Source organism: Lissotriton helveticus, chromosome 4_1 (genome assembly GCF_964261635.1).
Source record: "Lissotriton helveticus chromosome 4_1, aLisHel1.1, whole genome shotgun sequence".
Classification (NCBI taxonomy): Eukaryota; Metazoa; Chordata; class Amphibia; order Caudata; family Salamandridae; genus Lissotriton; species Lissotriton helveticus.
The window spans coordinates 418,972,044-418,999,995 of NC_136063.1; the positions used below are offsets into that span (position 1 = coordinate 418,972,044).

Here is a 27,952-nt window from a genome sequence, read left to right on the forward strand (position 1 = left end):
TGATTTCGGCACATTGATGGAAAACCCCAGCTCGTGCAGGAGGTCTGCCGTCATCTGAAGGTGGTGGACGACTGTCTGGGGCGAGCCCGCCTTCAACAACCAGTCGTCGAGGTAGGGGAAGACTGAAACCCCTAACCGGCGCAGATGAGCTGCGACCACCGCCATCACTTTCGTGAACACCCGTGGGGCGCTGGTAAGGCCGAATGGGAGCACGATAAACTGAAAGTGCTCGTGGCCTACCGTGAACCGCAGGTAACGCCGGTGGGCCGGCAGGACGGGGATGTGAAAATACGCATCCTGCAAGTCCAACGCCACCATCCAGTCTTGTGGGTCTAGAGCAGCCAAGACCTGAGCCAAAGTCAACATCTTGAACTTCTCCTTCCGGAGGAAGCCGTTGACGTTCCGTAGATCCAAGATAGGACGGAGGCCCCCCTTGTCCTTCTTGGGTACCAGAAAGTAGTGGGAATAGCAACAACGCCCTACTTCTGGCCCAGGAACGCGCTCGATGGCCCCCTTGGCCAAGAGGGCCGTAACTTCCTCCTGCAGAAGTGTCAAGTGGTCCCCCGACACACGGTGGTTCTGCGGTGGCATGGCTGGAGGAGAGGTCTCGAAGGGGAGGGAGTAGCCCCTTCGGACGAGCTGCAGCACCCACCTGTCCGATGTGATAGAGCGCCAGCGGGAGTGGTGATGGCGAACCCTGCCACCCACTGGCGTCACATGGGCCTGAAAGCACGGACTAGGAGGATTTGGAGGCTGATGCTGCGGGGGGAGGTGTGGTCTGACCTCGCCGTTGTCCCCCACCGCCTCCACGGCGGAATCCACGGCCGCCACCGCGTTGAGAAGTGTTCTGCGGTGCGTGGCTGGCAGCACGTGTGGGACCGCCCCTTCCGTGGCCACGAAAGGAGCGAAACGAACCCGTTTGCTGGCGCTGGGTCGAGAGACCCAAGGACTTGGCCGTGACCCTGGAGTCCTTGAAGCGCTCCAGCGCGTGGTCCGCCTTGTCGCCAAACAGGCGACTGCCATCGAACGGCATGTCCATCAAAGTATTTTGGACATCTGCCGAAAAGTTGGCGGATCTCAGCCAGGCGTGGCGACGAATCGCCACCGTCGTGGACATCGCTCTGCCCAGCGAGTCGGTCGTATCAAGACCACACCTGATGGAGTATCTTGCTGCATTTCGGCCTTCAATCATAGCCTTGCCGAGCTTTGCCCGTACCTCCTGCGGGCATTCTGGCAGCAACTCCGCGACCGTATCCCACAGAGAGTGGGTGTAGCGGCCCAAGAGGCATGCGGTGTTGCAAGACCGCAGTCCCAGACTCAGGGACGAGAAGACCTTCTTTCCATATTGGTCGTACCTCTTGGATTCCCGGTCGGGCGGGGCCGACGGGAATGCGGTCTGGGAGGTCGAGGCCTGGATCACCAGACTCTCAGGGGTGGGATGGGTGGACAGGAACTTGGGGTCGTCCGGACACGGACGGTGGCGTCTGGCCACGTTCCTATCAACAGGCGAACCTGAAGCGGGCCTGGACCACGTGCCCAAAAGAACGTCTGTCAAGGCTTCGTTGAACGGCAGCAGAGGCTCCTGTGGGCATGACTGCGGTTTGAAGACCTCAGTGAGGATGTTAGGCCTCACGACCGCGACGGGGAGCTCAAGGTGTAAGGCCTTGGCAGCCCTCATCAACACCACTGAATAAGCAGCCCCAGCCTCCGAAGCCACAGTAGGAGGCGAGACAAAACCAGGCTTAGGAGAGTCGTCCAGACCACTGGCGGCACCCAAATCACCTGTCCAGTCCACATTGTACTGACACTCACGTGACAGAGGGTCCTCAGACCCCTCCCAAACCTCTCCGTATTCTACATCTTCCCCATATTCGGAGTCAACAATGTAGACCGGCTCTTCGGGGTCCACAGGCCCCATCGGCGTCGGACTCGGCGTCGGGCGACGCCGGTCCGACTCCGCGTCCGGAGTCGGAGAGGTCATGGGGACGTCGCCGCCCGGAGCCGGCCCCGGAGCACCGGCGCCGCGCGGTGGCGGCGTCGGAGCACCGGCGCCGCGCGGCGTCGGGGGCAACCCCGATGGAATCGGCGCCGGAGAGGCCGGTAGACCAGCCGGCGTCGACCCTGAGGGTCCCTGCGGCGCCGGGGTCGGAGCCGTCGGCGGCGTCGGAGCCGGAGCACCCGACGGCGTCGAGGCAGGAACACCCGAACCGCTAGGACCCCCGGACGGGAGCACAGGGCCCGAAGGCGCCGTAGGCCCCGTCGGAGGAGACAGTGCCCTCATGGCCATAAGGAACTCCTCTATCTCCTCACGCAACGCGCCTTGCCCAGGGACCGCAGGGTATGGAGCAGGCCGCGCCGGCGACTCACGCGGAGCCGCGGGGGTGGGGCCACCCGAACCCCCGGCCGCATCGCGCGCGCGTCGGGGGGAGTCGGGGGTACGATGACGACGCCCCGACTTCTTGTGTCTCCTACCTGAGGAACCAGAGGAATGGTGACGACTTCCGGAGCGCTCGTGATGGCTCCGCGACCGCTCCCTCGACCGCTCCCTCAACCTCCGGCTGGACCGGGACCGCTCTCGACGTGGGTCCGACACCCGCAGTTCGAGTAGCTTGTGGGACCGCTCCCGCCTAGCTTTACTCGTCAGGGCCCGGCAATCGACACAGTCGTCCACGGCGTGGTCGGGGCCCAGACACCGGAGGCAGAGTCGGTGATGATCCGTGACCGACATGGTGCGGTCACAACCGTCACAGTTCTTAAAACCGGGCATCCTACCGGCACCGTAACAAGTATTATCAAGATTCAAAAACTTTGGTCAAAGACCGGAGTACTGCACTTCTCGGATCTGCGCTAACTGGCGCGGAAAAAAGAAGAATTGACGTCAGCGCGCGGAGGCGGCGTCTATATACTCCAGCGACGTCATCACGGCGCACGACGCCGACGACGGATGCGGAGCCGCAGGGGACGCCTGCAGACGACGCCTACCGACGCGCAGGGGATCTGCTACGCAAAAGTTTCCGGATCCAGACTGACGCCTGGGGATATTCTAAGGTAAGGAATCTAATACTAACCTGTTTCTTTCAGATACAGAATGACAGAATGACGCATGGTTCCCTGACAAACTTTTTGCGTTCCTAAATGAGTTTCCTTGCCAGACAAAACTCGCAATTGCACTCATAATCCACACTGTATGTGTACAGTTACACAACATATACTTCTCATAACCTCTGACTGAAATGAGATAAAGGAATTAAAATTTACCAGTTTTGTCCCCAAATCTAGAAAACGTCCAATACTCACTGCACTGGTTACTACTAGTACAGAGAATATAATAAAAGATCATTTTAGTACAGCTGGGCTCAAGAACAAAAGACTGGTAGACATATTGCGTAAGTCACAGCCGCATAACTTAAGTGCATATATGAGTAGCATTGGATGTGTTCAGTCAGCTTAATGGGTACTGCAAGTCTTCAGGAGGGAGGCGGTTGAACCCAGTCAAAATGGAAGGCCACATCCAGCCACACAGGGTGGGCCGCCAAAGCCTCAGGGGCAGGAACCCAAGGGATGACAACCATCGGCCCCCCCGATGGTGGGAGGGCACCCCCCCAAAGGGTTGCAATACCCCCAGATGAGCAGGCACACCTCCAGAATCCCAACAGAGGCACTCAACGCCCAATCTCGCCAGCCCAAAATGCTGAACTGGTCTACCCCCTCTGAGAATCCGCAGGTACTTCTGGGCTCACAGCAATCCAGGCAGCAGCCAAGGACAGAGAGGGGGTCTACCCACCAAAAGTATTCAGGCGAAAGTTCGTGGCAAATCACGTGCCCTCTTGGTTGATGCCCTAAACACTACAGCCGAGGTTCTACCGCTATTACACAAGATGAAGAAACCTTTTGAGGTGCACCACTAACTATGGCAGGAAGGGAGCGCTATTCAAGATGGTCTCACTTCCTCGATTTCTTTATGTTCTCCAACATTACCCATATATTCTGCAGGCCACATTTTTTGCAAAAGTACAAACCCAAATCGGCTCCTTTCTGTGTGCAACTAAGACCCCCCAAGTGTAATTTGCCAAATGTCGCATATCACCATATCTCATGGGGCTGGGCACATGTTCAGCTGTAATATTGGGTGTCCCAATGGTGCCTAGTAATGACTGGATAAATGATGACAGAAACAACCCCACTAACCAACTGAATCTTGAGCTCATTGGCCCACACAGAACACTAAACTTGTTATATGGTGGAGCCTTCCCCTGCACATTACCTCATGTCACATGCTTCCTCATCCTGTGCTGGCAGGTTGCACTGAAATATATTCAATGGCAAGTCAGCAGCAGCAAAGTCGTTAAGGCAGGGTCCCTGGTTGTTCAAAACGATGAAGCCCTAATAGACTGGCTAATGGGGAGAGCTATTAGCCCAAATTGTGTTACATTCGCTTCCTCACCTAGCATCTTCTTCCCCACCAACAGGGAATGTCCTGTGATCTGTAATTACTGGAGGGCTGTTAATGGGCTCTGGAGTGACGTGGTGGGCAGACAGTAGGAACTAGATCCAAACATACTCTTACTGGGCACCATGGACAACTTTGTGGTTCCCAGAGGCACCCGTGCACTAGTGGTCATGGCCTATCTGGTGGCAAAAAGAGACAAAGCTCACCACTGGCGGGAAGCCCATGCTAGACACTGGATGGACTAGTGGAATGGCCGCTGCACGTTAAGAATTGGTCTACAAGCCCCTTGGAGTACATATGAAATATTTCAAAATATAGTCTCCCTTGAGTCGGGCCACGGTGACTTTGGAGAAAATGGGTGCTGCCAGCTGATGCTGCACTTTATTGGGGGTGGGGGATGATGAAGATGTTGTTCTATGCTCTATAATTGTTTCTGTAATGTATATTCAGTGTCTTTCCTGACGAGACTTGCTTGCATGAAGAGGGGGTGGTGAGGCTATCTCTCTGCGTCTCTTCCGGCTGGAATGGAAACAGGAAGCACACTGGCTACCCTAACTAAATCACAATGATGCAATGCAGCGTTGTGATTGATCTGAGCCCCGTGGTTCAGCGCTCAGACAGGCAGTGGGAGCCTGTGCATGTTCTCCACTCAGGCTGTGCATTACAGCCGGTGGAGAAGAAATGCGTTACTTACCTGTAACTGCAGTTATCTAGTATTGGTGTCTTTCATAGATTCACATGCCTGAATCATTCCCCGTCGTCGGGATCGGAGTCCCCGGTACATAAATAAAGTAATCTCCTAATAGACATATAGAGAAATAGGTCTAAGGGCCTCACATTAGTAACATATCCATGTCCTTTTGTAGAAAGGACCAAACTCTAGAGAAGAGCCAATCAGCTACCACCTACTCTAGAACCCTCCTGGAAGGAGCTCCTGCCCCTCAGATTTTCGGAAGCACCGTGCTAAGTGAGTGCACTACTGAGACAATTAGATGAGTCCTTCCCGGGGAGGCGGGAGGGTTGCATGTGAATCTATGAAAGACACCAATACTGGATAACTGCAGTTACAGGTAAGTAACGCATTTCTTATCCAGTATTAGGGGTGTCTTTCATAGATTCACATGCCTGAATCAGAATAGCAAGCAGTGATAAGCACATTTCGGATGGTATAGAACATACACGTCATTAGATAATAACATATCAAGTGACAGATAGAAACGTTCAGTTGTAAGCCAAAAATACCATCAAACAATACAATAGAGAAATGTGCGTACATGAGAAGGATGGTGGGATGAAAAGAAGGCTCACCTCTACCGAAACAGATGATAAAGTACTGCCTGTCCCACCGCAGCATCTTTCATGAGTTCTAGGAGAATGGGCTTGTACTTTAGATTGCAGGGGTTGTCCTGCCTGTTCATGACAGAATGAAACAGCTGCAGAAATCCAGCTACAAATACTTTGTTTGGTGAGTGGAAGGCCTCTCCTGGGTCTACTGTAAGCCACAAAGAGCTGGTTTGATTTACGGAAGGATTTTGTTTTCTCAATGTAAAATTTTAGGCAGCCCTTGAGATCCAGAGAATGTAATGTTCTTTCCGCTGCAGTATGGGGATTTGGAAAGAAAGAGCTCAAGACCACAGGCTCGTTGAGATGGAAGTCTGACGGGACCTTTGGTATAAATTTTGGATTTGTTCGCAATATTACTCTGTTCTGTTTGAATTGCAGAAAGGGCTCCTGAATGGAGAAGGCTTGGAGCGCAGACTTCCAAGAGAGGTAGTTGAGATCAGCCCTGTGTACCGGCTCAAAGGGATGCTTCATGAGCTGATTAAGGACTGTGTTAAGTTGCCAGGAAGGCGGCAGAGTTTTCACAGGGGGAAAAGTCCTGAAAAGGCCTTTTAGAAACTGTTTGATCAATCTGTGAGACCAGAGAGAAGGACCAGTAGGAGATCTTCTGTAACAGGAGATCGCCGCCAAGTGGACTCTGACGGAAGCATGAGCAAGGCCTGAGTTTGCCAAATGGAGAAGGTAAGGCAATATTTGCTTTGGAGAAGAAGAAAAAGGATGTATCTTCTGAGTCTTACACCAGATGCAAAACCTCTTCCATTTTAAAGAGTATGTCTTGTTGGTACTTTCTGCTCGTGCTCGAGCTAGGATGGCCCTACAATCTGGTAGAATATTTAAATTCTGAAGTTCTTTTAACTCAGGAGTCAAGTGGCTAATTTGAGTGATGCCAGATTCGGATGCTGGACTTGCTGGTTGTTCATCATGAGAAGGGATGGAAACTGCTTCAGCTGTATTTGAGGTTCCAAAGAAAGAAGGTGGAGTTCGGTGAACCAATGCTGGCGAGGCCAAGTTGGGGCTATGAGAATGAGCGTACAAGGCTCAACCTTCAATTTCCTGAGGACTCTGGGAATCATTGGAAATGTTGGAAAGGCATACGCAAAGACGTTGCACCATGCGATCGAAAATGCATTCCCTAGAGACCCTTTCTGGGGATGCCAACTTGCGAAGTAGTGGCATTTGGCGTTTAATCTTGTGGCAAATAGATTGATAAGAGGAGTGCCCCATTGTGAGAAGATTTGTTTGAGGATCCCCTGATCCAGTTCCCACTCGTGAGATGTTGTCTTCTGTCTGCTTAGTGAGTCGGCTAGTACATTGTCCATGCCCGGAACGTACTCTGCCCGAAGGGATATATTGTGCCCGATCAACCAGTTCCAGATTTTCTGCGACTCGTGAGAAAGTGTAAGAGAACGAGTCCCTCCCTGTTTGTTGAGATAGTGCATCGTCGTAGTATTGTCTGTACCACCGAGCACTAGGGAATTCTTGATTCTAGGGAAAAAAGCTTGAAGGGCGAGGAAGACCGCCCGCAGCTCGAGGAGATTTATATGAAGCCCTTTTTCGAAGGGGGACCACTTTCCGCTTATCTGCAGTTCTTGGAGGAAAGCTCCCCAGCCTTCTAATGAGGCGTCTGTTGTGATGATATGCGGTGAAGCTGGAAGCAAGAAGGGAAAGCCTTGAGAAAGGTTCCGAAGAGACATCCACCATTGTAAAGCTTTGACCATCTGAGGAGTAATTTTTATGATATCGTCGAATGACCCTATGCACTGGACCCATTGTGCTGAGAGCGCCTCCTGGAGAGGGCGCATCCGCAGACGGCAGTGAGGAACTAGTAGGATACATGATGACATTATTCCAAGTAGGGACTTGAAAAGGCGAACCCTCAAGGTTCTCTTTGAAGCCACGAGAACAGCCAGTGTCAAAAGCTTGTTCTTTCTCTCCTGAGATGGAAAAGCCTTCTTCAGTTTTGTGTCGAGAGTAGCGCCTAGGACGTTTATGCGCTGAGAAGGTAGAAGGACTGATTTTTCCCGATTGAGTGTGAGTCCTAAGCGATTGAAAAATTGCAGACAAACGTTGGAAGACCAGGACGCGCCTTCTAAGGATGGAGCCTTGATCAGCCAGTCGTCCAGATATGGAAAGACGTGATGGTGCTGTTGTCTGAGATATGCAGCTACTGGAGAGAGGCACTTTGTAAAGATGCGAGGAGCAGACTTGAGCCCGAAGGGCAGGAAGCGAAATTGAAAGTGTCTGCCTGCTACTGCAAATCTTAAGAACTTTTTGTGATTTCTGTGAATCGGGATGTGAAAGTAGTCGTCCTGAAGGTCCAGAGACACCATGTAATCCTCTCCATCTAGGAGTTGCAAGACCTCCTGGATTGGTACCATACGAAACGACTGCTTCTTTAGGAATTTGTTGAGGGCTCTGAGGTCTAAAATTGGCCTCCACTTGTTCTCTTTTTTCTGAATTAGAAAGAAGCGGGAATAAAATCCCCTCCCTCGTTGGGACAGAGGGACTTTCTCTATCACCCCCTTCTGGAGCATAAGAGAAACTTCCCGGAGAAGCAGGCGTAGATTTTTGTGAAGCATGGGTCGGGGAGGAGTTTGGGGAGGTATGCGCACAAATTCCAATGAATGGCAGAATTGAACCAATTGTAGAACCCAACGGTCCATGGTAATTTGCTTCCAATTTTTTAGGAAATGGGAAATCTCTCCTCCAATTCTTGAGGATGGAGACTGGCAGTAGTGAAAGGTCATTGTCTACGAGTGTTGTCTTTTCGCTGGCCTTTACCACGAAAGGACGATTTGCCATAAGAGGACTGTTGATTCTGCTGCTGGCGCTGTTGATACTGGGGCCGATGCTGACCAGAAGGGTATGATGACCGGTATTGGTGGTCCCCTTTGAAATTGGACTGCCCTCTCCCTCTTGATCACGAAAGGACTGACTTTTGTATTGGAGAGTACCCAATGCTTGGCCGTGTACGGGTGCTTTTTAATACTCTGTAGCGCCTCATCAATCTGCGGGCCGAAAAAAATTGGCCATCATAAGGCATATCCAAGATTTTTATCTGTATCTCGGGACGAGAGGAAGTTGCCTTTAACCAACCTTGTCGTCTCAATACTGCTGCTCCGGCAAGCTGTCGAAAACCTGTTGTTGCGATATCCATTGCACAGTCTATAATCTCTGACGCAAAGCGTTCACCATCTAGTAATATTTTCTTTGCCTCTTCCTTAGATTCTTCAGGTAAGGCCGCTAGATATGGGGCTATGTCCGCCCAAAAGCGCTAAGGCATTGGCCGCTTTTACTTTCAATGCAGACATCGATGAAAAACGCTTTCCAATGTTGTCTAATCTTCGGCCTTCTTTATCCAGCGGAGGTGACAACGGAGCAGAAGGATTTTTGGACTTTTTCTGAGCCGCCTGTGTAATTATCGAGTCCGGCTTGGGATGTCCAATCAAACAAGCCGGCGCAGAATCAGGTGCTCTATACCTCTTGTCCAAGCGAGGTAACACCTTAGGTACTGAGGAGGGGTTTTGCATAATTTTAACTCCTTGTCCCCATAGGTATTCTATTATGGGTATCGATTTCACTGATTTTTTAAACGGTTCTTTAAAATCATATAAGAAGCAGTCCTGCTGGAGAGAGACCGTGGGAATTTGAAAATGTTGAGCTGCCCTCTCAATGACATAATGAAACCCTCTGATGTCTCCGGGTGGCGAATCTGCTTGAGCAGGTACTGGAGAAGCAGGGCAGGGAATGACATAGTCATCCCATTCATTGTGGTTAGATTGAGTGTCCTGAAGCTCTCCCTCTTCATGTTGGTCTTCTTCCTCGTCCTCATCAGTAGACGGATGGTGGACCGGATCCGGCTGCACATTCAAAGGTGGAGGCCGTGGTCTTGGCGAGAGAGATACTGCCGAGGGCTGCGGTGTAGGTGACTTTGGAAACCTCTGCTTGTAATCGGTCATGAGGTACTACAAGTGCGAGGCTAAAGAGGCTGGAAGGCAAACCATAGGAGGAGGAGGTGGATGAAATTCCTCCTGTTCTTCCTCTTCATCCGAACTCCCCTGATATTTTACATTGAGCTCAGAGGGGCTTGTGGCAGTTCGGAACATTTCCCCTTCATATGAGTCCTCCTCGTCAAAAAGACATGTTTGGGACAGTGGTTGGACTTTGCTTGGGGATGTTAAAGCCGGCGTCAGTGTCTTTTTTGTAATTTTCAGATGCACATATGTGCTTTTTAGACCTGAATCTATCGTCGACGACGAGCTTGACGAAGGAATGGTCGTCGACGGTAGAACGTCGACGGGTGTCGTAGCCGGTGGGGTCATCGTCGACTGGGCTGTCGTCGATAGTGATGTCATCGCTGGAGATCTCGTCAATGGCGCCTTCGTCGATGATGTCTTCGTCGTCGACGACTCAGTCGTCGGAGAGCGCAGCGTCGACGATGGCTTTGACGTCGACGGTGTCTTCTTGATGCTTATCGTCGACGACACAGTCTTACCTGCCGACGACGATGGTGTCGTAGTCGTCTACGAGGTCAATGACGACACTGCCATCGACGTGGAAACAGTAGTCGTTGATGTAGTTATATGCAAAGCTGTAGACACAGCTCTCCTCGACGATGAAGTCGTTGTCGACGATGTCGTCGTCGACGGAGTCGAAGTAGGTTTTTTGGAGGTGGGAACTTCCTGAGAGGACACCTTCGATGAAAGAGCCTTGGACTGGACCTCTGAAGACTTTTTTAGTGTCTTCTTTTGAGGAGGCTGCACCGAAGGGCCAGGAGACGCCACCCTTGGTCTTTTCTGTGAAGACTTGGAAGAGACTGAAGAGCCTTCACTTTCCTCAGAAGATTCCAGCTGGTCCCTGTCTTTCAGCCTCTGAAGCCAAATTAAGAGGCGTGCCTAACGATCCTTTAGGGTTTTAGCGGAGAAGGTACGACATACCCTACAATCCTTGGAAGAATGATCTGGATACAGGCAATATAGACAGTTTTGATGTTGGTCATCTATATGTAGCCTTTTCTTCCCACAGGAACCACACGGCCTAAAAAGACCCTTTTTTGGTGTCTCAGCCATGAAGATATCAGGAACTACAGTCTAGAATTAATTAATATCACTAGAGAACACTGGAAACCCAGTTGAGAAGAAATCTGAGCAGAGCTCAGAGGAGAATCCCTTAGCACAACGTGCGGTAGAAAATCTGAGGGACAGGAGCTCCTTCCAGGAGGGTTCTAGAGGGAGGTGGTAGCTGATTGGCTCTTCTTTAGAGTTTGGTCCTTTCTACAAAAGCACATGGCTATGTTACTAATGTGAGGCCATTAGGCCTATTTCTCTATATGTCTAATAGGACATTACTTTATTTATGTACCGGGGACTCCCATCCCTACGACGGGGAATGATTCAGGCATGTGAATCTATGAAAGACACCCCTAATACTGGATAACATACAAAGTGCGCAGGACTGTTTGGCCGGCTCAAGACGACCAGCCAAATCGTAATGCGCACTGACAGAGTGCACTCACCACTCCTGCCGCTGCTTTGTGAGCAGAGCAGCCCAGCCCCTGCAAAACTGCTTCAGCAGGGAAAAATGAAATGATAACAATATCGTAGTATTAACATTTTATTTTTCCTTTTTTTGCACAGCTGAAAAGCGGAGGAGCCACCACTGGGTAACAGCACAGACAGGAACGAAGGGGAAGTCCAAAGGATATGCACACGAGAGAACGAAAGAGACAGATGAGGAAGTAGGCAGGACAGACACATAATATGAGAAATCAAAGAATACAGAGTAATGGGACAAAAATAGCCGAACTGTGCTTCCACCTTGTTTTCTTGGCTTGGCTGGAAGATGGGAGGAGGTGGTTCAAAAAAAGACTGATGCCTCAGAAAAGAGATGGCTTCAAACATAAGACCCTTTCTCTCCAAACTTCTGAAAATAATGTCCAACTGAATTCCATGCAAAATTTCATTACGCCCAGGCACATAAACCCAATGGGTAAAGAGAATAGCATAAAAACAGGAAAAAACGTTGGGTTGGAACTTTTAAGAAGCCCTCAAAGCCCTCGATTTCCAGAGTATCCATATTTCTTTGACTTATTAGCAATCTCTCTAAATCAGAGTCTGCTTCACATCTCCCTGAAATGGATATAAGTATTACAAGCTGCCAGTAGCAAGATTACAATGAACCAAGGTGAACTGAAGGTCGACAAATATATTGGGAATGACAAGTAGTCTCTGGGGCAAAGATATTTTGTAACTGACACCTCGTCTCAAAGTGCAAAGTAGTTTTTCCTATCCGAAGACATATTAAGCTAGACAAAGCATCTGACGACTTGTACTCACAACACAAGGTGCATTCTAAACACCAAAGTTCAGATATATTAGTCGCACTGTGAAAAAAGCCTGTCTGTGTTTTTGTCCAGCAGTTGCACAGCACTAGATGTCGCTGCGTCTATGCACTGTAAACGTTGATCTGCCACACACCCCCCACTTTTATGTAACTGTATCCACATGCTTGGAAAAGTTATGACAACTGCAACGACATTTTTTAATAATAAATATGATGAGGCAATGTGGTGTAGAGTTTCTGATGGTTAGCAGAAGCACTGAACATCTTTAATATTTCTGCATTTATTACGCGAGCTTGACTTGCGAGCCAACCTTTTGTTTCTCTAGAGGGGGATTTTACATCCAGCACTTCTTGAAGTGTTCCCACACACCAGAGGTAAGAAGTGCTCTGCTCAATACACGGAGCAAGCAGCCAGACACCATTGCTCTGCAACCTGGGAAGCCAAAAGCAGGCCCAGAGCCAAATCCCATCTTCCAAATCAATTTCTGGTCCAAACAGCCACCTCAAGGTTTCATCGTAAACAAAGTGTAGTAAAAAGTTTAAAGCAAAACCATTTACGGGGAAATACCAACCTTTGGAGATGTGCTTGACAAACGATGTAGTTCCTCGAGAGACACCACTCACGAAGGCCCCAGGTCCTCGAGTAAGCCCTTCATACGGAAGCCGGAAGAAGTCTGCAATCCCATTTCCAATGCTTCTGACCAGACTAGCTGGACTTCCCAAAATGTCCAATGATCCGACGACCCAGCCTAAAGAGGGACAAAGGAGTGTGATGGTTTATATTTTGGACAAACTCTGGAGCAAACCTAGCACTTGTTAAAGAAAGTGATACACTCTTCTTCAATGGATTTCTCAAAATGAAAACTGAGCGATCATGAACTTCTCTGGAAGAGAATATGGGAAATAACTAATTCTGAGAGAATTTACAAATGGCATCCTTCCGTACTGAGCAAGTCAAAGTAATCTCCTTAGAAAATCCACAAATAACTTCAAGTACATCTTGGGAAAGCATTTCCCACTAGCTAAAAGGCAAGCAAATGTATATTTCAACTTTTTCGTACAAGCGAAATATATAACCTGTACTAACCAGACATTTCAATATTAACACCTGAGAGGTTGGCATATTACCCAAAGGGTCTGCTTGTTGCAATACTTATGAATAAGACAACGAAAAGGTGAAGAAATGTTTTTCTTTTTTGCATTTCCAGTGAAAAGCTTTACTTGAGGCCAGGCCCTTGCGTTTAGTGCAGAGGAGCTGCAGTTTCACATGGTGTTGTTAAATGCCTCTACAACTAGAGAAGTGTGTGTTTAAAAATATAAGCGTTTCACACCCACCTGCTCTGAAAAGGGCTCCAGCTGCATAATGCATGGCAAGGACATGGATGAGCTGCCTGGCGGTGGTGAAGACGGGCCCTCGTTCAAACACAGAGAAGGACAGTGGGGTGTGGTCAGAGGCAATATACAGCTTGAGAGAGGCGTGGATGCTGACCAGCAGGTTCACAGGGTGCACAGTCAACTTTCTCAGCTTCACCGGGCTGACCAAGGCTAGTGCATGCTGCTTTACCTGCTCTGGAAGGATATTAGTGGCAGCGAGAACCGAAGCACGCACAGAGGGGTTGCTTCCTTTGTTGTCTGGGAGGTAGGTGTCAAACAAAGTTTTAATGTAGTAAACAAATGTGTCCTCCACGTACAATCTAGCTGGTTTCAGTTCAAATGTGAGTTCATTAACATCAAATATTGAGTTCTGGTCTTTTGAGAGGGTAATGCACAGCTTCAAAAAACAGTTTTCCTTGTACTCCTGCAGTTCCTTCATGGATATTACAAAGTGGCTCACTTTCAACCACATTGCGTTCTCGTTTTTTTCCTCCTGGCACACCAGGACGGCAAAGTGAAAGTTGGATTTGTAGTAGAGTTGATTGTCCAGCTGCAAGTCCCCACAGTACACCTCCAGGCCATAGAAGTGTGGAAGACCATCAGCGTTCTCTGTCTGGAACTCCCTCGATGGGTGCTTTAGGTAACTGGTCACCGGCGCCAAGTGGAGGAAGACATTGTCCAACGTCAGCCGCAAAAGTTCAGAGGCCATTTTGTAGTTTGTGACATCGTCATATATTGCCAGGCTTAGCTGTGTGACGAATACTTTGAACACAACGCTCTGCTCCTCTGACCTGTGGGAAAGGAAGAAACAAACACATACACCTAAAACGTGTTGAACTAGTTTGAAACAGTAAGCCCTTTCCCCAACACGTAAGGTGGCAAAGAGTGCACAACATGGTCATGACAAATACAGATGGAAATGTACCCTTTCTTTCGGTTAACTAGTCCTCACTGCATATGCAGTCTGGGCGATCAGTGATTGCGAAAAAAGATGCACTAAGGGGCATATTTATCGTTATGTTGCGTCGCCCTTGCGCCATGCAAGGGGCGGCACAAAGGCGACACAACACTAAAGTAATACTTTTCAAGCCACGCAAGGCCCCTTGCATGGCTTGATAAATCTGGAGTAACGCAGCGCAAATCGTTGCGCTGTGTTACTCTGCACCAGGGAAGCGTTCCATGGGTGGAGCGTTGGTCTTCCGAGGCATCCACCCATGGATTTTGGCGCATTCTTAGATTTACCATCAGAGGTAAACGTGGGAATGTATCAAAATGCTACGCTTCCCCAGGGGATGCACAAGAAGAAGAAATATCCTTATTTCTCCTTGTTGTTTCCTCTTTCTAAGTGTGCTGCATTATGCTTGTATTTAGAAACAGGAAAATGTCTCAGAGGATTGTGTATGTGCAGGAAGGTGCCTCTTCCTGCACTAAAACAATACTAACTACAACACAGGCACCCTTGCACTATTGCGTAAGGGTGCCTGCTGGTGCGGGGCAGCCAGAAGGAAGTCACTGCAAGGAATGGACAGGAATGTGGCATATAATGTTAAATACGGCGCATTCCTGCCCTTTCACGGTGCGCAGCAAGGTGGCTTGCAGCACAGCTTGAACACTTCATAAATGTGCCTCTAAGTGTCTTACTCTGCCTCAGCTGTACCACATTTCCACATAATTATGAACAAAATGAAAGCTTTGCTTTTATAGATCTTTAGTTACTAATTTTAGAAACTGAAACAAACACCTCAAGCTCTGGAAACCAACAGTTCTCATCACAAAAATGATAACAGTGTTTGCACGCCTGGGCGTCATAGGCCACAAATACCTAACAAACAAGCAGTGGCAAAGCAAACAGGTCTCACCTACGTGAGAGCAATTGGCTTTGGCAATGTGTTTTAGCCGTTATGTACACCAGTGTGGCTGCTGCTCAGCATGGCTAAAGGTTAGTGCCGTGGGGAAGATTGGAGTAAGGTAGGCTGGGGAAGAGTGGAATGGGGTAGATGGGGTACAGTAGAGTGGGGTAGAATGGGGTGGAGTGGGGTAGACTGGAGTGGGTGGATTGGAGTGAGGTGGAGTGGGGTACATTAAAGTGGGGATGTTGGGTAGATTAACGTGATAGATTGGAGTGAGGTAGATTGAATTGGGGTAGGTAGGAGTGGGGTAGATTGGGGTGGAGTGGGATATATTGAGGTAGATTGGAGTGGAGTGGGTAGATTGAGGAAGAGTCAGGTGGATTGATGCAGATTGGAGCGGATTGGGGTAAAGTGAAATGGAGTGGTGTCTGGAAGATTGGAGTGGGGAAGATTGGGTGGGTTATAGTAGGGTAGAATGGATTTGGTGAGGTAGATTGGGGTAGTTTGGAGTGGGGTGGAGTAGACTACGACATCCGAATGGGGTAGATTGGATTGGTGTGGGGGAGATTTGGATGGGGTGGGGTACAGTGGAGTAGATTGGAGTGGAGTAGATTGCAATGGGGTAGATTGATTTGGGGGAGAATGGGGTGAAGTGGAGTAGGTAGGGGGTGTAGTAGGGTAGACTGGATTGGGGTGGGGTAGATTGGAATGGGTTAGAATGGTGTGGGATATAGCGGGGAAGATTGGGAGACAGTGGAGTTCAGTGCGGTGAAGGTAGATTGGAGTGGAGTAGATAGGAAAGGAAAGGAGTAGACTGGAGTGGGGAAGATTGGAGTGAAGTGTGGAAGATTAGGGTGGAGTGGGGTAGAGTGGAGTGAGGTAGAGTGAAGAGGGATAGATTGAAGGGATTTTAGTAGGGTAAATTGGAGTGAAGTAGGGTAGAATGGAGTAGAGTGGGGTATTTTGGAGTGATATAGATAGGTGTGGGGTAGACTGAGGCAGGCTGGAGTGGAGGGTAGAAGATGAAAGTAGAGTAGATTGAAATGGAGGTGGATGGAGTGATGTGGGGTAGATTGGAATGGGGTGGAGTAGGTGGAGTGGGGTAGATTGGGTTAGGGTGGGGTAGACTGTATTGTAGTAGATTGGAATGGAGTACATTAGGGTAGATTTGAGTGGGGTAGATTGGAGTAGGGTAGAGTGAGATAGATTGGGGAGGGTGTAGTATGTAGATTAGTGTGGAGTGGAGTAGATTGGGTGAATTAGTGTAGGGTAGATTAGAATGAAGTGGAGGAGGTTGGAGTGGGGTAGACTGAAGAGGGATGAGTGGGGTAGATTGGAGTGGGGTGTGGCAGATAGGGGTGGAGTGTGGTAGAGTGAAGTGGAGTAGATGTGGTAGATTAGGGTGGGGTAGATTGGGGAGGGGTAAATTGAAGTAGGGCAGATTGGGGTGGAGTGGGGCTGTGTAGACTGGTGTGGAGTGGACTGGTGAGGAGAGGGTTAGATTGGAACGGAGTGGGTAGATTTGATTGGAGTGGGGTATGTTTGGGTCAGTGGGTTGGAGTGGAGTAGATTAGAGTGGAATGGGGTAGATTGGAGTGTGGTAAACTAGAGTGGAGTGGGGTAGATTGTGGAATACTGGAGTGAGGTAGATTGTGATAGATTGTAGTGGGGTAGATTTTTGTAGAGTGGTTTAAACTGGAGTGGGGTCAAATAGAATGGAGTCAAGTAAATTGAACTGGGGTACATTGGAGTGGAGTCAAGTGGAGTAGATTGGAGAGGAGTCAGGTTGATTGGAGTGGATTGGATTAGTGAACATTGGAGTGGGGTGGATTGGGGTAGAGTGGGTTAGATTGGAGCTGAGTGAAGTAGATTTGAGTGAAGTACAGTATATTGGAGTGGGGTAGGGTTGATTAGGTTAGACTGGATCGTAGTCGACTGGATTGGGGTAGAGTAGAGTGGAGTAGACTGGGTTAGAGTGGGGTAGGTTGAAGTGGAGTAGATTGAAGTAGGGCAGATTGGAGTTGGGTGAGGTAGATTGGAGTGGGGTAAAGTGGAGTGGGCTAGACTGAGTGGTGTAGATTGAAGTGGAGTAGATTCCGGGGGCAGAGGCAGCACTAGCAGGAAAATCCCGCAGAGCCGGCAATGGAGATAATCTTCTCTTAACCCCTGATGAGAGCGCACTTCGAGACTATCAAGGTACTACTGACCTTGTAAAGCAAGCATGTGGGGAACTCTTCCACTGAGATACTACACAAGTTGTGCAAGTATTATTATCCTCCTTCTTTTAAACATTCCATCTCGGTCCTGATGAAAGCCCCATAGACCCGGCTGGGCATAGTGGGGCTGAAACATGTTGACCACCTCTTATGTATAGGGGGTCTAGTAACGCGACCCTTTACTACACCATATATTTTTAATTATCCTTGATCTATACTTTTAATAAAATTGTTTCTTTTGAAGATCCAAGGATTTTTTAATGCTCTATCACTTTTGGGAGCCCTATTTCTGGAGCACTGCTACAAATCCAGTGGGTACTTCCAGGTGGAGGTTGCATATACACTAAAAAAAGAACCCTATGATGATGCACCCACCAGGGCCGGACTGGGAACGTAAACCGGCCCTGGCAAAGTGCTCGGCCCGCCCCCCTCCCCCTGGGGGGGGCGTTGGGGGTGCGACCGAGCTCTTTGCCGGGGACGGTTTTCGCCCGATTTTGTTACAGGGCCGATTTTGCAGCAATGCTGCAAAAACGGCCCTGTAACAAAAACGGCCCTCAGGGGCCCAAAACCGGCCCCCACCCTTGCGGCACACCGGGGGATTGCCCGGTGCCCGCAACGGCCTGGCACCCACGTCACGTTAATTGGTGGAGAATCAAGATATACCACCTCATCGATAACGTGCGTTTATGAGGGTTTCTTAAGAAGGGCGTCTCGAATAAAAACCCTGGTGCTGTAGTCTACAAGTGATCCATTCTCCAATTGATTTTGTGATATATATAGTGGAAGTTGAATGGATCAATACTTCTACCTCCCTCTCCTTTGATTGAAGAAGTATTTTTATCATATTCAAATATTTGTTTCCACCCCATTTCAGAATTTACTGTACTAATTCTGAAACATCAGCGCAGTCCCTATTTGCGTGCCAGGAATTTAAAAAAACATCCTACACCCTCTCCTCTTACATGGATACTCAACTGGATTCTCACATAAATTCTCACACTCTAAAGTCCGAGAAAGAAAAGTAAATATCAATCTCTCTCCGACCTGTATTTGAAGGCACAGCAAATGTGATAGAATAAGAACAAGATTTAAAGGCCTGTGTTTACAGAACACAGTTTGAGGAAGAATACAGAAACCACGGTTTGGACAATGGGAGGGACGAATTCAAGCTGGACTGTCTAAAGCAAACAAAGCCAGCAAATAGAAAGCCAGAAAATGTGAGTTACAAATCACAATGGCAAGCAACGGGCAGGAATGCATTCGTAGGTCAACTTTCTGAATGTCATCAAGATGTCTTTAGCTAACCAGACAAATGTGCTGTCTAGTAGGCTGCGACCTAAAAATTAGCTCCTAAGTACTGGCGTTGAGCGATTATCCTTTGTGATGAATATTCAATTGAGAGTGCTTGGTTCTGCATTCAACAAAGGATCTTTACTGGCGAACCTGGTCCTATCTCAAAAGTGTGTATTGTAGAAATCCCACAGCAGAGGCAGCAAGAACAGACAAAAAAAACTCCCCATTTTATTAGACTTTTGATACAGCCCAAACTGATGCTCTGAGACGTTCTTTTTTACGTTCTGTTTAATGTAGGAGGTTTTCTGTGTTTACTAGAGTTCGACATGACCTTAGAGTGGGACAGTCATGTCCTAGTGGATTTACAAATGTGAGTATGTGGGATAAACACTTGACACAGAGTGTGATGCAGGATCAGCAAACCATTATAGCTGATCTCTTGGGTCACGGTGCACCTCAGGGCCCTGCCTCTCCACAGTGGTCTCATCACCTATGCGGGGCACGTACCGGTTTAACCCAGTGAGAACAGGTCCCGCTCTTCCTTCAGGCGCCAGGGTTATGACCAAGGTCCCGCAGTGATGATCAACGTTCACGTACACGTAGCCGTAGCCAATCAGGAACACGACCTGCAAAAATAAACCAAGGAGACCTTGTAAACCGCACAAAACAGAAAAAAAGCGTTGGGCTTAGATCCGTTATGTAACTAGTAAAAACGGCAGCAAATTCTTCCATGCGTGGGATATGGGTACAAAAACTCTGGGAAGCAGGAATACAGAGAGTTTGGGAAACAGGTCGAGGGTGTGGGGGACGAGTGTAACAGGAGCCGAGGTAAGATGCAGGGGAAGGGCTGAGATGCAGACACGGTGACATGACATGACAGAGGACAGTGGGACGATGGGACCGATAGAGACAGACCCTGGTAAATCCTCACAGGACACAGTGATAGGGCAGCGGTTTGAGGGAACCCCTGAGAGAAAACCATTAGTAAACATTTGGAGGGGATGAAGGGGCAGGGGTGGTCCCCAGAAAACAGTGAAAGAGACATTGGAGGCCGGTAAACTCTCCTAGGTTAAAATGAGCATTAACAGACAGACAAATGTCAAACGCTGCTCTTTCATTTAAGGGCATATCATGAACGTTTCCCTGCTGTCCTCTAAACACTGAATTTTGACCAAAGCCTTTTAACGTGTATTTGTAGAGCGTGTTTGTCCCTATGGGCATTTTGGTGTTTATTGTTACCCAAATCAATGATATACATGTTATCACCACGGAAGGGTGAAAGGCTGAGTGGACCCACTGGGCTTTGAACCTGTGACCATGAGGTCAAACAAAGGCTTCTGAAGTGCATGCATTAGTCCAGTGAGCCACTAGACGCAGCTTAATCGCAGGATCTGTCCAAACTTTGAAGAATGATCGCCTCCATTTCAGCCCTGACATGCAGAGAGCGGGGTTACAGCCAAAATGTAGCTCCTGGGCTTTGTTAGTAGAGAGCACCTGTTCTACCTCCATGCTTCCGATGCTACGCAAACAGAATATCTGTTAGTTTCAGAAAAATATATTTCCATTAAAACCTGACATTGTGAAGACATCATGTTAAAAAATAGAACAAAATAAATAAATTCACTTAATATGCTTACAAGTAAAATTATCTTTAAGCAAGGCCATATTAGAGGACGCTCACAATAACGCCAAACCCTATACATTTGCCCCAAGGTGGAGCCTTAAGTGTGCTTCTCCACTTCCATCTCTCCTGCCAGCATCCGAACAGAACCACTGCTCCATACTATAGTGCCCTGAAACCACCCAAACAATGTGAGCATGTTCTCGTCTACACCACCCACAAAGCCAGCCAGATGCATATCTGTTTCTTCCTCCCTCCTCAACCTGGAGTCGGATAATCCTGCATTTTCCTCCTGCCTGGGCGCTCAGGCCTTCCTGTTACCTGTATCACTGCTCCATTGAACGGAGAGTTGGCGCTGCCACGGTCCTAGTGGAAACCAGAGTAAGAGGTAGGGGTAGGTGATGGGCTCTATCTGGCTGCCGAGGATGTGGCACATCCAAATACTAGGTGGGATGCCAGGGGCGCTCCGTGCCACCAAAGCTCGGACCTGAGCGGGAGCGGACCCCCAGAAGAACTCTTCGAGCCTGTGGCCACGTTGGCTATTATCTCTGTCTTTTATGCCTAAAGATGAGGAGGGCCACTTCTGCATGGAGCTCCCCTGCTCTCCTCCATTACTGTTTGTAAGGATAGAGCAGATGCGGCTCTCTGGACCAGAGGACTTTGGATGCCAGATACATTTCTGCAAGCGGTGGGCTACTCCAGTGCCTCTAGAACAGACTCTTACTTGACTTCAGAGCAACGAGCTGCAGGAAAGCTGAGTTGGAATGCCGAGTGCCGACTAGTCCTGGCATTGTTAGGAATTAAAAAAAAAAAAGGCATCTATATTCTTGGGGCGTCTGCCTGTAAACAATGTAACACACTCAAAGGAATCCACAGGATATCAAGCTGAATATACATTTGAAATAAATCAGAGGAAGGGTAAGTATAGAACACACAGAGATGGAAGTTTAAAGAGATATATATTTACTCAAAAGGCATTAGGTCGGGAAGACAAATACATGAAATAAATCAAAGCAATAGTTATGAACAGAGGTAGACGATAGTTTCTCTACAATTCACAACTAAGAAACATCAACTCCTGGTGGATTAAACAGACAACCAAAATTAATTAATAAAGAGTGGTCGTATGTTGGTGCCAAAGCAACGTGACTCAGCAAAGCACTCAGTTAGAGCGGCGTTATACACTCGTTTTCAAGACGGTCTCACGGGTAGCGTCCTGTATCAGCATGTAGATTGCTGAATCTACATGCTGAATCTACATGCTGATACAGGACGCTACCCGTGAGACTGTCTTGAAAACGAGTGTATAATGCCGCTCTAACTGAGTGCTCCTCGAGAATTGGCCAACTGATGTGGTCCGCTTTCTCTAAACCTAAGACTTCATTCCGATATCGTGCCCAACTGTCATCCAATTAATGTGGTCACACCTTCTTCATTCCTAAGATTCCAATTTGATACTGTGCTTCACGTCAATCCATCGCCCTTAGCCATCTCACTAAGGCACATGTTCATGAATTTCAGGGAGTATTTTCTGCAATGAAATATTCTGTCCTGATGATGGTCTACATGACGATTGCCCTCTAGACCGAAACGTCGACAATTCTTCCATCATCTCCAGTCACGTTGCTTTGGCACCAACATACGACCACTCTTTATTAATTAGTTTTGGTTGTCTGTTTAATCCACCAGGAGTTGATGTTTCTTAGTTGTGAATTGTAGAGAAACTATCGTCTACCTCTGTTCATAACTATTGCTTTGATTTATTTCATGTATTTGTCTTCCCGACCTAATGCCTTTTGAGTAAATATATATCTCTTTAAACTTCCATCTCTGTGTGTTCTATACTTACCCTTCCTCTGATTTATTTCAAATGTATATTCAGCTTGATATCCTGTGAATTCCTTTGAGTGTGTTACATTAGTACAACTCACAACTAAGTTCAATTACTGTTTGAATTAAGTCCCTTGTAGCACACCTTGACCTGAACTATACAGTGCCCAAGCCTACAAGGGTTGATTGGGTTTCCCCTGCTTACAATATGCCTGTAAACAATGTCAGTTTTAGACAAAGCTTGCCTTAAATTAGCTTATTCACTACACCCCTTCGGTTTGTCTCTCCACCCATATTCACAATGCACGTGGAATACCTAACCCACACCTCTTTCGAAATCCCTCAGAATCTCCTATAACACTTCTCTTCTGGCCCCTTCCTCGTGTCCCTATGAGCCCCTTCTTCTTCCCCATCATCCTGGCCTTCCTAAGATGTTCACAGCATGTGTTTTATTTGCTGCCTCCTTGATGAATACTACTGCAATTTCCCCGTGCTTTGTACAGACCTCTGCTGCTTTTCCACGCTGTTCTCAGATAAATACAAAAACTGCAAAATAAACAACAAAGGGATGACTTTTTAAAAGTTGGGAAAGGGATCTTTGTAATTGAACTTCTCATAATGAGAATAGTCTTCCTCTTCTGGTTGAATTACAAAATAAAGAGCTCACCAGAGAAATCGTAAGGCAAATGAATGCTAGCAAGCAGGAATATACCTGTGTAACATTTTGCAGAGATACAAGGAACAAAATCCTAAAAACTATTGATGAACGATTGGAACTGCTTTGAAAGTCAAATGCCTGCGAGGAGCAGCTCCGCTTCTCACCGATTTCAGTGATTTTTAGCCAGCACGCAAAACAATAAAGGAGATTGATCCACCAGAAGGTGAAAGATTTCTAACGTGTAGTTCACCATACTGCAAGATGGCAGCGGAGTTTTACTGACAACCCGACTCAAAGAGTTTGAATTGAGTTGTCAATAAAAATGACATTATTGTTAGTTTATGAAATAACACATCCTCAACAAATCCAAGGAGTTACATGTGCTGAGTAGGTAAGCTCATGAGCTTCAGGGCTCCAGCTAAGGAAAGATATACTTGGTTTTCTCTAGGTCAGAAAACCCTCTTTGTTTTTTCCTGCACATGTTCAGTCACATTTAGATTGTATGCAGGGGAGTATCTGTTATTTGGTACTAGCTTACCCGTCGCGCGTTGCTGCGATCTCAGAAGAAAGGAAATTCAAGGAAACTTGTTATGATAACATTCAATTTACATTGTGTCATATTTATTGAAACGTATTCATTTTAATATGGAAAACATTTCAAAGTGTCGTTTTCATTCTATTTATTTATTCAAGTGCTTGTGGATACACAATATTTTTTGTTTTTCCGTCTGGTGCGTACGCGAATAAATCAGAAGGTTTTCCGACGCGTGAGCTGGCCACATACAGTTGTCCATGTGAGAAGCACGGATTCTCCAAATCTAGTCCACACACTTGCAGCGATTGTCCTTGTGCTTTGTTGATGGTCATTGCAAAAGCGAGTCGCACCGGAAACTGTAAACGTTTATCAGTATTCGAAAGATTATGAGGGCACTGGGGGGACCGATATTTAAAAAGTTTTTATGCCAGAAACCTTCGTGGGAGTGTACTCAACAACTTCCCAAAGTTTCATGGCGATTGGATGAATGGTGTAGTAATGCATAAAGGACAAACAAACAGACAGACAGACATTCGTTTTTATATATATAGATAATCCAGCTGAGGAGCTGCCGTCTACTACCGAAATAAAGCTTTTCAAATGAATGAATGCAATGAGGATCAAGTAACACGGATTAGACTTCAAAGAGCACTAAGTAGTGTGATTTGTGGATCTTAAACTAAGATCTGTTTTTAGAAAATACGTATAGTCCATTGGCTTTAAGTTGCACTTTGGAACCTCTTATTGATGTCTAATGGTGTCTTTAGATTTCCACCGGTATTTTTTCACCCAGGTGAAATTTCCCTTGTTTCTTACTCTGGGGATGAGATGTCTAATGCCCAAAATCGCACATGTTGTATCAAGAGCCACTAGAAGCCATTCTTTATTGATCACCTTGAATGTTCAGCAGTGAAAGCTCGGAGAGATGCTGCCGCGCTGCTATGATGTGGAGCCCGGGCTGGCATTAGCCCAGCACCTCTGTGCACGGAGGCGCCCCCGTGCCCGTGCTACAGCCGGTGTCACTGGTGAGTGGGGCCTGCTCTTGGCGCTCCCCAGCGCTGGTGCTCTGTTTTCTTTCACGGAGCCCTTTGACCTTGTGTATGTAATCGTTTTTTCTTCACACCGCAGTACCTAGTGTTCTTGAAAAAATGACTTCTGGGTTTTCCATCGCTGCAGCAGCTCGGAATCCATTTACACTGCAGCTGTGGCGAGAGCAATCAAAAGCGTGAGAAATGGCAGGCCTGCTTCTCGTCTCAGCCCTGGGCGCGAGGCCTCTCCTGGGAGCCGCTCACGGCGCACGCGCCCCGCCTTCGCGCTGCTCCATCCTTCCCTGTCATCGCTCGCACGATTTACAAATCGCGTTCCTTCTGCTGTAAATGCATTGCCGCTGGGACTCCAGGTAATTGTTTTCGTTCTCCCGTGGGAGTATGTTTCACTTTCAGATGTCTAAAACAGAGCAAACGACGAAACTACAGGTTTGCAAATTCGGTTCTTTTAGTTTAAGTCGTTTCCTCTTCTGTTACTGTCCACGACGACCTACCGTGAAGTGACCAGTGCTCAACAACGTTCGAGAAAAGAGTTGCCCGCAGGTGTCATTCGCCGGGATTGGTCCAGCAGGAACCGGGATGTAAAACACCTTTTAAGCTCTTAGGCAGCGATTGGCTACCCATGCGCACTGTGTGGTCTGATAAGCACATGTTTCTCCTCACTCGCTCCATCTAAAATGCTGTCAAACAAAGTAAAAACTGCGAAAAGCTTCTTATTACTATGCAGATGTCACTTGAGTGGTGGAGAGGGTTAGAGCACTTGACATCAGTTTTCTACTACACAACAACATGTAAATAACTTGAAATTAAATGAACTGTACACATATTTATTTCCAAACAAATCAGTTATGAAAGCACAAATGAAGCACATTTTATTTTGAAATTTCTAAGTGTGATGCTATTTATTGCTTATGATTTTAGTCTGTTAAGCTGGTTACTGGACTGGGTTGTCCAGTCATAGTTTCTGTACAGTTGTGGGTCTGAGCTGGCATGGATGCAGGAAGGGAGAAGTGGTGACATCTGCTGGGATGGGCATTGTTAATATCATCCGGTATCGGTGTGTTACTGTGAGAAGTGAAGAGGTGCAGATACTTGGGATCTGCAAAATAGACTAGATTCAAGTCATCTGATTGACAGCAGTATGACAGATCTCTTCAGTTATTCCATGCCTGTTCATTTGGCGTTGACTGATTTAGTGACGAATGTATGAAGCTTCAACAAAAGGCGGATTAGCGACGCCTTTTAAACATAGGCATTACAGCAAAACTGGCATTTTCATGCCCGCTTCTCCATCGAAGACCAAAAACATGCCGTCACGTACAGTACCATACAAATACTGGCACTACAAACGCCATGCTAAAGTGTTAATTTTTAACTATGACCTTTATTAACATCAAATTGTTTTATATGGCAGTAATTGTTAAAAATGAATCTGTATGCAAGTAATCATTTCCACTTACTTTTTTAGTTTGGGGAAGTGGTTAAATGGGCCAATATATACTTGCACCTTTGTTGTAATATTTTGATTAGTGTTTTCTGCCCAACGTGAGTTTGCAGTAAGTTAACCAACATGTAGTCCTTCCTTTCTGTTTGTTAATTTCCCAAAGTTCATGGGCAGCAGCTTGATTTACTTCTAGAGACACTAGCAGTCCGCTTCCAGGACAGCTCCGGACTTCATAACATGTTTGTGTCCCTGCAAAGCTGGCCATATGGGCTTGTGCAGTTCACCTGTTCCCCGTCTGTTCTCCTCACAGTGGTCGGGGGGAGGAGGAGGGGTTTTGGTGTCTAGCACCAACCCCTCCACACCCTTAGCCCTAAAACCACCCCAGGCCTGAACCCTAAATCTGACAATAGGGCGCAACCTCTACCCTGCCACTGTACTGACATGCATACTCTAAACGATTCGGTATAAAGACGGGCATGGTAATGACGCCGTCGTGCTGCCGCTTTTGTTGTAAAGGCTTTTCTTCAAAAGCCTTCGTTAAAAAGGACGTTTCCCATTAATGGCTGCACAATACTGGTGATGGACAACCATTGTAGCAGACATGTCTTCTGTGAACGTAAGAAGTGTAAGTTCAGTTGGCAGCCGACTGCTCAGTGTTATGGCATTAGGATGGGCCAGACATTTTATATAAGATATTACGTAACTATATAAAAACACAGCGACCCATAGGTCCGCCCTTCTTAACTTACTTGCCTAACGAAAGTAGTTTGTTGTTTGGGTTGTTTCCAATCGGAGTATTGTGAGCTGAAGATAGAGCTTGAGGGTGTGACTCTCTTTCTAGGTACTGTTGCCAGGATATGGGGTGGTGTAGTTGTCATGGAAATAGATGTGTTTTTAATGGTGATCTGAAGTATATATGCTACTGGATGCTTTGAATGCTGGCGGATAGTGAATTCAGAACTTAGCAGCTTGTGCTGAAAAAGCAGCACCTGTTGCAGATTTCTTATGGTAAGGTGGTATGATAAGTGGAGCACATCTAGAGCACAGTGTCCTGCTTTGTTTGTATTGCTTGAATTAAACTTGTAGGTATATTGGTCCTTTTCCTTTAAAGGCTCTGTGAACTATGCACAGTGCCTTGTACACTGCCCTTCTAGCTATAGGCAGCAGGTGAACTGATTGCAAACCTGGAGTCATGTGTTCTCTTGGGTGAAGTCTTGCAGCAGCAGTTTGGATGAGTTGTGCATGGCTACCCCATGGTTTCTGATGCCTCCTAAGATTGTTGGAGGGGCCTTATTTCCTTAGGCCATTAGGTGGTAGGCTGGTATTATTACCATTGTCCGCAGGGCATAATCTCGGTCTTTGTGATATTCAGCTTTAGATGATTTTTCTTCAACCATGTGTTTATGACCCACAGGCAGTCATCAGGATTTAAATTGCAGAGGTCTTCCAGGACATTTGGGTGTCACCTGCTTAGTTGTAACAGGTCAGATTGAACAATGCAATCGGGTATGATAAGGGTGTTAGGTAGATGTTGAATAATAGATGGTATATAATGCACCCCTGAGGGAAAATGGTGTTGTGTGTGAGAAGCTATTGTGAAACACAATACTAACACTAGTTCAGTCACAGCTGAGAGGCCAATAATTCAATGGACATTAGCTGAACTCCCTTCTGACCTTTCAAATATGGTATGTTAAACAACAATTTGCTATGTGAAAACACTGCACAACTGCAGGACACTGAGTCACTTGTACCTAAGGCTGCAACTTTCATGAGCTTTCCTATTCCTGATACATAAGTGGTTAGCACCTAATCCTACCAGCCATTCAGAAGCAATATCCAACCAGGAAATCTTCAGATCCCAAAATGACGTAATGCTTTGATTAGCCTTTTTTGTTGGAGAAAAGTCATCACAATTCAGGCACGACTTACATTTAGCTGACATTGCTCCT

General features: G+C 47.3%; 1 protein-coding gene across 4 annotated transcripts in view; it reads right to left on the bottom strand.

Annotated features, from left to right (window-relative positions):
* Positions 1–27,952, bottom strand: part of VPS13B (vacuolar protein sorting 13 homolog B) — a 3,181,000-nt gene that overhangs the window by 82,924 nt on the left and 3,070,124 nt on the right. For all 4 annotated transcript variants that reach the window (XM_078686964.1, XM_078686965.1, XM_078686963.1 and 1 more), the window contains exons 55-57: positions 19,374–19,492; positions 13,469–14,298; positions 12,706–12,882 (exon numbers count right to left, since the gene is read on the bottom strand). In XM_078686964.1, the coding sequence (XP_078543090.1) occupies positions 12,706–12,882; positions 13,469–14,298; positions 19,374–19,492 (1,126 nt within the window). The remainder of the gene's footprint in view (positions 1–12,705; positions 12,883–13,468; positions 14,299–19,373; positions 19,493–27,952) is intronic.